This window comes from Hemicordylus capensis, chromosome 4 (assembly GCF_027244095.1).
Source record: "Hemicordylus capensis ecotype Gifberg chromosome 4, rHemCap1.1.pri, whole genome shotgun sequence".
Classification (NCBI taxonomy): Eukaryota; Metazoa; Chordata; class Lepidosauria; order Squamata; family Cordylidae; genus Hemicordylus; species Hemicordylus capensis.
Window position 1 is genome coordinate 11,433,505 of NC_069660.1, and position 13,827 is coordinate 11,447,331.

The 13,827-nt window shown below is 46.6% G+C and overlaps 1 protein-coding gene across 1 annotated transcript in view; it reads right to left on the bottom strand.

Annotated features, from left to right (window-relative positions):
- LOC128324420 (DEP domain-containing mTOR-interacting protein-like) overlaps positions 1 to 13,827 on the bottom strand; it is a 48,291-nt gene that overhangs the window by 13,123 nt on the left and 21,341 nt on the right. The window contains exon 3 of the mRNA XM_053248960.1: positions 5,263 to 5,386. Coding sequence (XP_053104935.1) covers positions 5,263 to 5,386 — 124 coding nt within the window. The remainder of the gene's footprint in view (positions 1 to 5,262; positions 5,387 to 13,827) is intronic.

Genomic DNA, 13,827 nt, shown 5'->3' on the forward strand with positions numbered 1-13,827 from the left:
TAACTCACTCCTCAGATTCTGAGCCCCCACAATGAGCACCTCCATCTTGCTTGGATTCAGCTTCAATTTGTTATCCCTCATCCAGCCCATTACTGCCTGTAGACAGGCATTTAGAGAATGAATGCCATTTCCTGAAGATGAAAAGGAGAAGTAGATTTGGGTGTCATCTGCATACTGATAACACCCAGCATCAAATCTCCTGATGACCTCACCCAGCGGTTACATGTAGATATTAAAAAGCATTGGTGACAGAATGGAGCCCTGAGGGACTCCATATAACAGCTCCTGTTTTGAGGAGCAACTGTCACCAAGCTCCACCATCTGGAATCTACCCGAGAGATAGGAGCGGAACCACTGCAAGGCAGTGCCCCCTATCCCCAACTCCCCCAGGCAATCCAGAAGGATGCCATGGTTGATGGTATCGAACGACGCCGAGAGATCCAGAAGAACCAGCAGAGTCACACTCCCTCTGTCGATTCCCCGGTAAAGGTCATCTATCAGGCCGACCAAGGCTGTCTCAACCCCATAGCCAGCTCTAAAGCCAGTTTGAAATGGGCCAAGATAATCAGTTTCCTCCAAGACTGCCTGGAGCTGGTCGGCCACCACCCTCTCAGTCACCTTGCCCAACCAAGGGAGATTGGACATTGGAGATCTCCTTTAAACTCCTTCGACTTGGAAAAATACTACAGTGGGGTTCAAGGATCAAGTTTCTCTTTCTCCCTAAGGTTCTCTGTAGAGGGCTTTTGGCCCTGGATGAGCATTTAGTCATATAATTTTATTTATTTTATTATTTATTTATTTATCTATTTATTTGATTTGTATACCGCCCTTCCAAAATGGCTCAGGGCGGTTTACAATTAAAACAAACCACTAAAACAATAAAGAGCTAAAACAAATCAAAAACAATATGACAACAATTAACAATTTAAAAACATTTTAAAACAACAATTAAACAACTACAGTGATTAAAAGCCCCAAAATCAGGTTAGAATATTAAAACAGATTTTAAAACCCTGGAAAGCCAAGCCAAACAAATACGTTTTAAGGGCTCTCCTGAAGGCTCATAGAGAATTCAATTTGCGGATTTCCCCAGGGAGCGCATTCCACAGCCCCGGAGCAGCTATAGAGAAGGCCCACCTCCGAGTCGCCACCAGACGAGCTGGTGGTAACTGGAGACGAACCTCCTCAGATGACCTCAATGTGCGGTGGGGATCACGCAGAAGAAGGCGCTCTCGAAGGTAACCTGGGCCTAAGCCGTTCAGGGCTTTAAAGGTAATAACCAGCACTGGGTGCAGCCGTCGAATCAGCCGAAGCTGATAGAAAGCACTCCTGGCCATGGCCTCCACCTGAGATACCAGGGTGAGGCCTGGGTCCAGGAGTACTCCCAAGCTGCGCACCTGCTCCCTCTGGGGGAGTGTAACCCCATCCAGCACAGGAAGATCTAACTCACTCCTCAGATTCTGAGCCCCCACAATGAGCACCTCCATCTTGCTTGGATTCAGCTTCAATTTGTTATCCCTTATCCAGCCCATTACTGCTTGTAGGCAGGCATTTAGAGAATGAGTGCCATTCCCTGAAGATGAAAGGGAGAATTAGAAGTAGAGATGTAGAAGTAAATTTTCCCTTTCCCCTTGCATGCTGAAATATTAGAGTCCCAAGAAAGTTTTGGAATTACTTCAAAGCTCTACAGTAAGAAGCCTGAATTCCTCTTTTATCTCAGCTGAGCAGTTGGTAGCTCAACAAAGGCTAAACGTAGGGTGGGTGTATTCTGTGGTGGCATCAATCAAGGATGATGGGGCACATCACTTCCTATCCATGAGCCAGCATAGCGTAGTGGTTAGAGTGTTGGATTAGGACCAGGAAGACCTGAGTTCGTAATCCCCATTCAACCATGAAACTCACTAGGTGACTCTGGACTAGTCATGTATCTCTCAGCCTAACCTACAGGGTTTCTGTGAGGATAAAAATAACCATGTACACCCCTCTGAGCTCCGTGGAAGAAGAGCAGGATATAAGTGTAAAAATAATATAAGTGTAAAAATAAAATAAAATAAAAATCCACTGCCTGTTTCACCTTTTCAAGTTTCTAGTCCTTACAAAGAGATGATCAGCATGAACATTATCAGCTGATATCGCCAAAAGGGAAAGGTGAGGAGAGGTGAAGCAAGGATTTGTAGTGGTCAGGTGGCAGGGCCTTTACTTTTCCCCATGTTGAGCAAAGCAGAATGGATTGTCCAAAAGCACAGAGAATATGCCAGTCTGACTAAATCCATTTGACATCACATTCTCCTGCCAGTCCAGTAGGAATAGCTGCTGATCATTACTATCAAATATTTAAATAACAAAATTGCTGACTGAGCCTTAAGCTTGTTAATCTCATTTATAAATTGACAGCTGAGGTTCTGCAGAGTGTGGTGATTATCTATTAATTTCTAAAACAAGAAATTCTGGGGCTCAAACCTGCCTCAGAACAGAAGCCAAATCTCAGCGGTGTTGGGACTCACTGCAATTCCTCTTACTGAGTACGAGTGCTTCTTTCTCGGTGAAGAGGAGAAGCCCCACTACACATGCTCAGAGGCACTTACTCATTATTACTTCACTGGTTCCAGGGCTCATTCAAAACCCACAGACTGAACTGTGGTAAGTTCTTGGCTGCCTCCTCCCATCTTGAGAATGAGAATGACAAACATCATCACAACAAATAAATTAAAGGTGAAACTCAGATCTAGGACTTGTGTGATTTCTGCAATCCAGTTGCTGACAAATGCTGAAAACTATGTGGCAGAAACGTTGGCTCATGATCTCTTGACAAGTCCTTGGAAAACCAGACTTCCCCTGCTACACGAAGTTAACCCTGCATGGCTCTCACTCTTGCGCATGAACTTTAATTTGGCTAGAACCACAAGAGGGCGTGCCAAGCCTACTGAACACAACCAGGGGCCGATCATTTCCCCAAGTTGCAAAATGCAGCCTTTCCGCTAGCAGAGAGTTTGCTGTACCAGGGATATATTAGATGGGTGGTTCTCAAGGCATAAGAAGGAATGATACCTATGAAAGTGGGGGCTTTTCCCAGTGGTGGTTTGGGTGACTCTCTGGCGCCATCCCAGAAATTGGGTTGATTGGGCCAGAATGGATACTAACAATCCCGGTGGCAAGTGTCCATTTCCAAGGATCAGTGTGGAAAACATCAATTGTAAAGGGGTTTTCATGGTTGGTCCCAAGATGCTGTTGGACTACAGCTCCCACCCTTCAATCATTGTGGCTGGGGATGATGGGAACTGTATTAAAACAACATCTAGGGACCTAAGTTTGGGAATGTCTGCAGTAGAAGCAAACTCCCCATTTCTTATCCTGCAAGAAAATTTTGAGAGAGGAGAGCTGGTCTTGTGGTAGCAAGCATAACTTGTCCCCTTGGCTAAGCAGGGTCCACCTTGGTTGCATTTGAATGGGAGACTAGAAGTGTGAGCACTTCAAGAGATTCCCCTTTGGGGATGGAGCCACTCTGGGAAGAGCAAAAGGTTTCAATTTCCCTCCCTGGCAGTATCTCCAAGAGAGGGCTGAGAGAGATTCTTGCTTGCAACCTTGGAGAAGCCGCTGCCAGTCTGTGTAGACAATACAGAGCTAGACAGACCAATGGTCTGACTCAGTATATGGCAGCTTCCTATGTAATTACCATACGGTAATTATATGTTGTATCCAGAAAAACTTTGTCCGGAATTTACTGCCAATCAGTTGTATCAAGTGATCCGACTTCTAGTATTATGAAATTAGTGTGTCTGTGTGTGGGGGGGGGGCTTGTTTCTCAACTTTTCACACCATGCAAAGTTTTATAACTCTCTGGCTGCATTCACATGTAACACAGAACCATGGATCCAATGGTCCCATGGTCCCACCTCAGTTTCTCCCGTCCACATTCAGATGTTCAGGTGAGCATTCTCTCTGCAGTCAGTGAGACTGCAGAGAGGCGAGGGAGCTGACTGTGTGGGCTTTCTTCTTTACAGAAGGACAGCCCGCACAGCCAATCAGGGAGGGAGGAAAGAGCTTCCTCTCTCAACTCCATTCCAGCCGAATGCAGCCTCCTGTGCTGCATTTGGATGAAAAGGAGACTCCCTTGACCCTCGGTTTGGAGCAGCTAAACCTCACTCCAAAATGAGGGTTCCAATTGGATTCTCATCAGCATGACCTCGGGTCACACTACAGATGGGACTAGAGTTGGCTGGGTTTGGACATAATGGTAAGGAAACCGCGGGTCCCTCCAAATTCAGCACCCTGTTAAGTGTGAATGTGGCCACTATCATGTGTCCCCTTAGTCTTTTTAAAAAACAAACTAAAACACACTAAACACTTTTGCCTTTCCTTGCAAGGAGGGGGTTTGGTCCCTTGATCATGTTGGATGCACTTTTCTGCATCTGCCACTGTTAATTTGACATATAATTGGACAACCTCTGCTAACTGAGCAATGAGGCACCTTTTAAAGTGGTGGATCTCATATTTAGCAGGGGGAGAGCAAGTTTCTCTAGTCAACCCAATATATAAATATGCTTACTAATAATAACAATAATTTTAAAAAACTTGAATTTAATGCCTGAATCGTATTTTGAGAGTTAAAACTATGCTTCCAAAAATAACAATTTTACAGCATTTCAATTGTGAAGATTTTGGTTGATTTTTCTTCTTCTTTTCTTGCAAATTTCCCTGTTCTTCTTTTCAGCTACAATATTTAAACCTCAAGGTGAGCCACTAGCCTGTGATTTAAGAACATAAGAACAGCCCTGCTAGATCAGGCCCAAGGCCCATCTAGTCCCGCATCCTGTTTCACACACTGGCCAACCAGAACTCTGCATGCTCCCAGTTTTTTGGTTGTGTGAGAGCAAAGAACTAGATAGGAGGAGAGAGAAGTGATTGTGTGAGGACAGTACCTTCTTACCCAGCTTTCATACCAGATTTATGCTGAAGCTTCTTTTATTAAAGGAAGCACTGAGGCTTTAGATCCACATATGTAAGTATTTGAAACATGGGGGCGGGATTCAAAACTCCCTGCCAGTTTTGAACAGATTTTCATCTCAAATAGTATAAAAGCCTGGAGGGTTTTCTTTTCCCTTCCACTCCTGAATTCCCCAGATATTATACTATTGCAGTTCCAGACAAATAGCAGCTAGGTGGGGAAACACTGGAACACTCCACAGAGCAGTAATGATGAGAACAGCCAACAGACTGTCCTGCCAAGAATTGTTGCTGCCCATGGGCAGAAGGCTCACGTACGTCTCATAGAGGCTCTGGCCCCTCATGAACACCTTCACGTCCTTGTTGAGGGGGAAGGTCCCGTCATCCTTGCAGAAGCGATACAGCAACTTGGCATCCTTGTAGTCGAAATGTTCATCACAAACTGCAGGGAGTTCAAGGCAGATGTCAGGAGCCTCTATACAGGAGCCTACCAACATTTACTCTGTATATTAGTAATAAATATCGAGACTGTTCACACAACCGGAAACTGGGTAGGAAAAGTGTCCTACCCAGGTTTGGGAACTCCACACGCTCCCAGTTTTTTGGTTGTGTGAGAGCAAAGAACTAGATAGGAGAAGAGAGAAAAGATTGTGTGGGAGACAGTGCCATCCTACCCAGCTTTCATACCCAGCATTTGACCAAGGTAGGAGGAAAGCTGTCCTCCCTAGCTTCTGTCTCCCACACAATCACTTCTCCCTCCTCCTACCTAATTCTATGCTCCCACACAACCAAAAATTGGTAGTGTGCACAGATCCCAAACTGGTTTTTGGTTGTGGCCAACCTGAAGCTCTCCAACTGTAGTTGGACTGCCACTCCCATCATGCCCAGATGTAATGTATTGCAGCAGGGGATGATCGGAGTTGTAGTCCAATGACAGCAGGGGAGCCTCTTCTAAGAATGATGTAGTCAAGGGTGTCCAACTGTGGGCCTCCAAGTATTGTTGGCCTTCAACACCCATCACCCCCAGTCACAGTGGCCAGTAGCCAGGCATGATGGGCGTTGTAGGCCAGCAACAGGCGGAGGCCCTCAGCTAGGGATGATGGGGGTTTGTAGTCCAGCAACCGCTGGAAGCTCAAGTCTGAGACCTCCGATTAAGGGTTTTATTCTGTATTTCACATGAATCATTACCTTGGTTATTTGGGTGAATACTTTTTCAAGGTCTATATTATTACCATGTCCACATCACTATGGAGAAAAAGCACGATTAAGATCAAACACATTCCTTGGAATTACAACTGTGTCCGTCTCAGACTCTGTGCGGGCACTAAAGGAACATTACTTTAGCTGGCCAGCCCAAATGACACAACTGTCCTTCCACTTCCAAAGGGCCCTCATGGGCCGAACAAAGGAAACTCACACACAGCAAAAAGGCCTGCCCAGCACTGCACATTTTACACAGGATTATCATGGTCTGATGACGTCCTTGATAAGCCACCAAAGGTCGTGTTGCTTGCCAACATCCAATTATTTAATTAAAAATCTTGGGATTATTTTGAAACTACTTTCCCAGCTGTGAAAAATTAATAACAACTAGGGGGGATCAGATTTAAGGGTTAATGATTTACCTAGAACTAATTGCAGTTGCATGATAGGACCAGAGCTGCTAGGCTTAATTCAATTCAGGGTAGAGCAGTTTTCCCCCAGGCAGCAGATGGCAGTCAGCAGAATGTTTACCTGGCTCCATAATTCAAGCAGAGTCAAAAGATCTGCAAACAGGACTTCTTTGGAGAACAGATCAGCCACAGTATAGCCCTGACTGCCCTCTCGCCTGCTTGGGAAACCTTGCTTGCCAGCCCCTTACCACTGACTCCAATATGTGCACACAGAGCATCCCCAAGTAGCAGCCGTTAGAGATGCCCTGAATGAACAGCTGGTTTTTTCCATTCTTAATGCAACACTTGCATATCCACTCTTGCAGAACTGTCCTAAACAAGTTTTCAGTTTGAGATTATTATTGGCAGGACCGAACTAGACGCAGTGTGGGAGGAAACCTGTTCCAAAATATAGTATGCATGTGATCAGGACTCCTGGCATGTTTTTGTTTTACAAAAAGCACCCACAGAAGGGCCCCAATTCGGAATGGGGTCCTTCATGGGGGTAGGGAGGTCCTAGGTCTTTGCCCCCCACACTAATTACAACTAAAAATTCAACTTACAAATATTTATATACCACTTTTCAACAGAAGTTCTTGAAGTGGTTTACAAAGAAAACGATCAATGTATCCTATCCAGTATCTTTTATGTTTTGTTGTTTGTCCCAGTGGGGATCCTGTAGAGAGTGTGTGTGTTGGGCAGGGGAGTCATAGGAATAACATAGAACATAGGAAGCTGCCATATACAGAGTCAGACCATTGGTCTATGTAGCTCAGTATTGCCTTCACAGACTGGCAGTGGCTTCTCCAATGTTGCAGGCAGGAATCTCTCTCAGCCAACGTACTGTATGCTTTGGTAGTTTGTTGGTTCAATTAAAAAATCTTGTCCTATTAAAAAAAATAATCTTGTCCTATCTTGGAGATGCTGCCAGGGAGGGAACTTGGAACCTTCTGCTCTTCCCAGAGTGGCTCCATCTCCTGAAGGGAAGATCTTCCAGTGCTCACGCTTCTGGTCTCCCATTCATATGCAACCAGGGTGGACCTTGCTTAGCTAAGGGGACAAGTCATGCTTGCTACCACAAGACCAGCTCTCCTCAGAAAGGAAAAGGGAGGGAAAGAAGGAGAAAATGGAGTTGTTTCTGAATAAACTCTTAGTTAAATCTATATGACATCACTTTGTGTTTGTGAGGGAAGCAGCGATAAAACAACGGTTTACATAGAAAAAATAAATAATTAATAAATAAGATGGTTCCCTGTCCCCAAAAACCTCAAATCCTAAAAAAACAAAAATGGACACCAGCCACAGCCACTGGAGGGATGCTGTGCTGGGGCTGGATAGGGCCAATTGCTCTCCCCCTGCTAAATTTAAGAGAATTGCTACCTTAGAAAGGTGCCTTTTTGCTCATTTAGCAAGGAAAGATTCCCCAACTTAAATTTCACCCAGCTGCTATTAGTTGTGGGGGTGGGCATCTTCTGGGCACTTATGGTTTTCCATTCAACAGCTCACAGAAGCTTTGGTGAAGGGAACTTGCATCCGGGCTGTAGTATAAGAAGGTCCTGCCAAATCAGAGCTCAATGAAGGAGCTGAGCCAGCAGAGTCAGGTAGGGGTGTGCATACAGGTTCTGTACCCAACCATCGAACTTGCCCAGTTCAAGGGCTCGTCACTGAGCCGGCCTCGAACTGAACCTGCCCATTTGTCCCGATCTCGAGCTGAACAACCTCTGGTTTGGGGGTTAAATTTTTTTTTAAAAATGTTACCCTTTTTTAAAAAAAAGTCCATATACTCACTGCCTCCCGCTCTGGGGGCTTCTCTGCAGCCACGGGAGGGTCTCTAGAGGTTATCCCTCCCCCCACCGGCATCCAGTTTGTTACTGGAGAGGCCCACTGCTGCAGAGGCCTCCGAGGCAGTGAGTTTTCAGACTTAAAAAAAAAATTATATATATTTTTAAAAACCAATACCCAAACCTGAACCGAACTGGGGGTTGTTCAGGGATGTTCGGAGATGCACAAAAATGGTCTGGACTTGAACCAAACTGGGCAAACCGGTTTTGTGCACACCCCTAGAGTCAGGCTTTGAATGGAGGGCTACGCAGGAGCCCGGAGCCCTGTATAACTCTCCAGTGCTGATCCAAGGCAAGTCCTTGTGTTGGCTTCTTTCTCTCAGTCTCAGCTTCTCACTATGAAGACAGAAAGCTCAAGGACACGGGCCTTTCTTTCCAAGTATGCAACTTCCCCAATAAACCTTGCTTGCTTTTGAATCTTAGACATCTGTCTCAAGTTACTCTTTAATGGGCTTTCTCTTCTCACACATGCTTGTGCTGCTATTACTGGAGTGAATGAAACTTTCCCCCTCCAACAGAGGCCAGCAGCAAAGACCAAGCAGGCCCTCTTCTCTCCATCCTCCTCCCTCGGCTTCTTACCCCTTGTCCCATGCCTTCTTTCTGGGCCTTGCGCACCCCCAGGGGTACATGTACCACACAATGAAACACAATAATCCAGGCCTGGGGTTCCCAACCTGTAGTACTCCAGATGTTGCCAAACAACAACTCCCATCATCCCCAACCACAATAAATGGGCTGGGGGTGATGTGGAGATGGGCATGGTGGGAGTTGTAGTTCGGCATAGATGGGGGTGATGGGGGTGGGCAGGAAGCAGTGGCATAGGAGCCTCTGGTGGCGCAGTGGTAAAACTGCTGCCCTGTAACCAGAGGTTGCAAGTTCGATCCTGACCAAGGACTCAAGGTTGAGTCAGCCTTCCATCCTTCCGAGGTCGGTAAAATGAGTACCCAGAATGTTGGGGGGCGATATGCTAAATCATTGTAAACCGCTTAGAGAGCTTCCAGCTATAGAGCGGTATATAAATGTAAGCGCTATTGCTATTGCTATTGCTAGTTGCAAATTCAGAAGGGCCAGTGCTCTCCTTGACAGCCCCCATAGCCCCACCCAACTCAACAGTCACACACCTGACAGACCGGTGCAATAATTTGGGGAATTCCGTTCCAAGAAGTCAAGGATAGTCTCCTAGTCCTACAGAGCTTTGAACTCACATGGTTATTCACCCAGAAGAGCCGGCTGGATTGCCAACTGCAAAGGTGGAGGATACATCTTATAACAGAATAGGAATCAAGTCCATTTTGGTCCAGTATTCAGTTATGAAGAGCCCCTGTTATGAAGAGCCCCTGGTGGCGCAGTGGTAAAACTGCCGCCCTGTAACCAGAAGGTTACAAGTTCAATCCTGACCAGGGGCTCAAGGTTGACTCAGCCTTCCATCCTTCCGAGGTCGGTAAAATGAGTACCCAGAATGTTGGGGGCAATATGCTAAAATCATTGTAAACCGCTTAGAGAGCTCCAGCTATAGAGCGGTATATAAACGTAAGTGCTATTGCTATTGCTATTATGTAAGAAACTGGTGAAATAGCATGAGCAGCATGTGATTTCCCTGAAGAAAGCAAAGGGCTCCGCACAGGGGGCGGAGAGAGACCAGCAACGGCCTGGGTCCAGCCCATTGCCACGGCCCCTTAGCCCTACCCCCTTTTAGGCAGAGAGAGCTGCTGTGGTTGCACTGCAAACGCGGCGGGGGCCTGGGATTTGGGGATGTGAATGGGGATGTGTGGCCCCATTTGCAAGCAAAGCTACACCCCCTGCGTTTGATGTCAGACACAGGGAGTGTGGCTGGGGCGTGAGGTGTGGCCCCTGAGGGGCGGCGGCCTGGGTTCTTTGAACCCATTCGCTCAATGGCGGTTCTGCCCCTGGCTCTGCATCCTGGCTGAGTCCCTGGAGAAAAAACATCCCGGGACTGCATCCCTGCCCAACCCTGCAGCACTATACCACCGGCAGGAAGTGATGTGAGGGCTGGGAACAGGTCAGGAACTTCCCCTCTTGTGGCAACAGTGCAGCAGCTGAGCCTGGAACAGGAAGAACCAAAGCAAGAACAACGGCAGTGGTGAGGGGAGTGTCTTGGACAGGCGAGTCAGCCAATCCCTGCACAGCCTCAGATGCTGCAGCTGCCACCAGCACTGCCAGCCTCAATGACCATGTGAGTCTAAGCCACAGTTGTCATCACCAACATGGTGTAGTGATTAGAATGCTGGACTAGGACTGGGGAGACCCAAGTTCAAATCCCCATTCAGCCATGATACTTGCTGGGTGACTCTGGGCCAGTCACTTCTCTCTCAGCCTAACCTACTTCACAGGGTGGTTGTGAGGAGAAACTTAAGTATGTAGTACACCGCTCTGGGCTCCTTGGAGGAAGAGCGGGATCAAAAATGTGAATGATGATAATAAATAAATAATAATAATAATAATAATAATTTTTTTTTAAATTACAGTCCTGCTGGATCAGGCCCAAGGCCCATCCAGTCCAGCATCCTATTTCCCTCCCATTGGGAGCATTGTAAATCCGAAACAAGGTAGCAATTCACAAGTGTCAGAAGTGTCGTAATCTTAACTTGGAGCATCTTGAGTTGAGGACTGCCTGTATTCAAGTAACCGTGGTTTGCTTAATTTTCCAACATGGGTAAAGGAATGGTGAGTTTAAGGGTACAGGTGATTGTTTTATAGTGATTTTCTTACAGGGGGCGGAGCTATAATTGGGTGGTGCAAAGAACCCAGCATCTGGGAACTGCCTCTTGCCTCCCTCCACTAGCCAGTTGGCCACTCCCATCACCAGCTGATCACTCACGGCTTCCTGCTGCCCACACTGCACCCACCACACTGCCACTCCACAAGAAGCCAGCTCCCCGGGCTGTGGGAAAGGCAGAATGCCCTGAATGGGGCCATTCCTCCTTCCTCCCAGCCCAGAACTGGCTGTAAATGAAGGATGCACATGCCGAGGTATGGGCAGTGGCTAAGGTACTGACAGCAGCCACAATACTGAAAAAACAAACAATAAGTATGAAATAAGTTATATTATCAATGGAATAAGACACACATAGTTCAAGACGGAAGTATTACAGTATAGGTGGTAATCCTTTGGGTTGTGATGCAAATGGCAAAAGGCTGAGATTATACAGTGAATTGAACAATGTGAGTTCTGTATGGTAGAGTTTTTTAACTCAAGCCCTATTAGAGAATATGGAGAAAGAATTGCAGCCCTATTATAATGACCTTAAAAGTTTCTAGTTAAAGAAATGCAAGTGGGATGATGTGTGAAAAATCGGGAATAAACATGGTCTATGTCTCATGATAATAAATTCTCTAAGAAAACTATTCGATTTAGGGACAATGAAAGTATATCATCAGATCTGAGTTCCCGTGAAGACACGGGAGATGATAGATCCAACAGAAATAATAAAGATAAGTTTTTTAACTCTCCCATGCAGAGCTCACATTGTTGAATTCATTGTATAATCTCAGCCTTTTGTCATTTGTATCATGGCCCAAATGATCACCTATACTGTCATGCTTCTATCTTTGACTATTTGTGTCTTATTTCATTGGTAAAATAACTTACTACATTACCAGTGAAGTACTTATTGTTCTTTTCTCTCTCTCCCGGTATTGTGTCTGGTTATGGGTATCTATCCCCCTTTTTATCTCCAGTCCTGCCAGCAGGGTTGCCAGTGGTAACGGACCCGACTGTACACACTCTGAGTGCGTGCTGCTGCAAACAGGAGGAGGCCGCTGGGGACGGCAGGGGTGAACCCTCTCCTAGCAACACTTCTGTTCTTACACAGAGTCTGAAGAATGTGTACAGCACACATTACGTGCCACTTGTGCTCCACACAGTTATGTCTGCAAACATTTTCCCTTACACTTAACTTAATTAATATCCAAGAAATTAAAACTGCAAAGCAGCCTTCAGTCTCTTTTTGGGGGGGTTTCAGAAGTGGACATGGATGCACCCCTAGGCATGATGGGAATCCCACACTCCTCTTCCCCATAATGCAGATGTGAGGGTCTCCTTTCTCTGGCCACGTGTTCACAGAGCATGATCTTCAGCCTTCCCTTGACGGCTCCTGGCCTCGTCTGAGACTGTGGATGGAAAACACCCCCCACGCCTCTGTGTGTTTTGATTCCTGACAAACTCAGGCTGCGAACACACCACAGACGCAGCCTTGTGCAGATCTCTTTGGGAGGAGCCGTGGCTTGAAGGGGTCTCTGCCAGCGAAGCCTGAAAGCAGAGCATTCAGCCTCCTCCAGCACGAGATTCCCCAACACTCCTCACATGACCTTCTCTTCTCAATGGCCAGTTTCATCAGGGTGAATTCCCTCGCAGAACTCAAGCATCGCTCTTACAAACCCACATTCCTTTTCGTCAATAATGCAGAGCTGTGCTTGAATACAGGACTTGCCTCAGTTGGCGTCAAGATGTTTACTGAGCACCTTTGTATCCCACCTTTCCGACAAGGAGCTCAGGGTCACTTCTGTCAAATCTCTCTGTTCAGCCCATTCCCATAAGGCCTTTGGCACACCATGGCGGGTGCGGGGGGGGGGGGGCAGATAGGAGTTCTGTCTTTGGAAGCTTTGTTTTTTCGAAAAGGGCGGCTGTTCTCAGGAGGAGAACTGGTCTTGTGGGAGAAAGCATGGATTGTATTCTTTGCTAAGCAGGGCCTACCCTGGTTTGCATTGGGATGGGAGACCACATGTGAGCACTGTGAGATATTCCTCTTAGGGGGCGGAGCTGCTCTGGGAAGAGAACCTGCAGCATGCAGAAGGTTCCAAGTTCTCTCCCTGGCATTTCCAGATAGGGCCGGGCGAGACACCTACCTGCAACCTTGGAGACGCTGCTGCCAGTCTGTGTAAACAATACTGAACTAGACAGACCAAGGGTCTGACTTGGTAAAAGCCAGTTTCCTATGTTCCTGTGTTCCAGGTCCAAACCTAACAGCTGTACCCTATCTCAAATCTAGGTTACAGATGTAGGGTTTGGAAGCAGACGTAACTAGGGATGTGCGAACCGGCTTGAATCCGAACTGGTTCGGATCTGAACCGGTGGTGGTTCGGAGGTTCAGATCCGAACTGAACCACCCCGCTTCGGTTCGAATCTGAACCGAACTGGGGTGGTTTGGTTAGGACCGGTTTGGATTGGTTTGGACACCTGAAAATTGGTAGGATGGTAGCTGACACCCAGGGGTACCTGTCAGCCAAACCCCAAAGCAATTGGACACTCATACGATTTTTTATGAATTTTTGAAAATTATTTTTATTTTTTTCTCATAGGATATAATGGGACTCGAACCAGGCCATTATTCCTTATTGTGGAGCACCCATGGGTGCCAACAACCATGCAC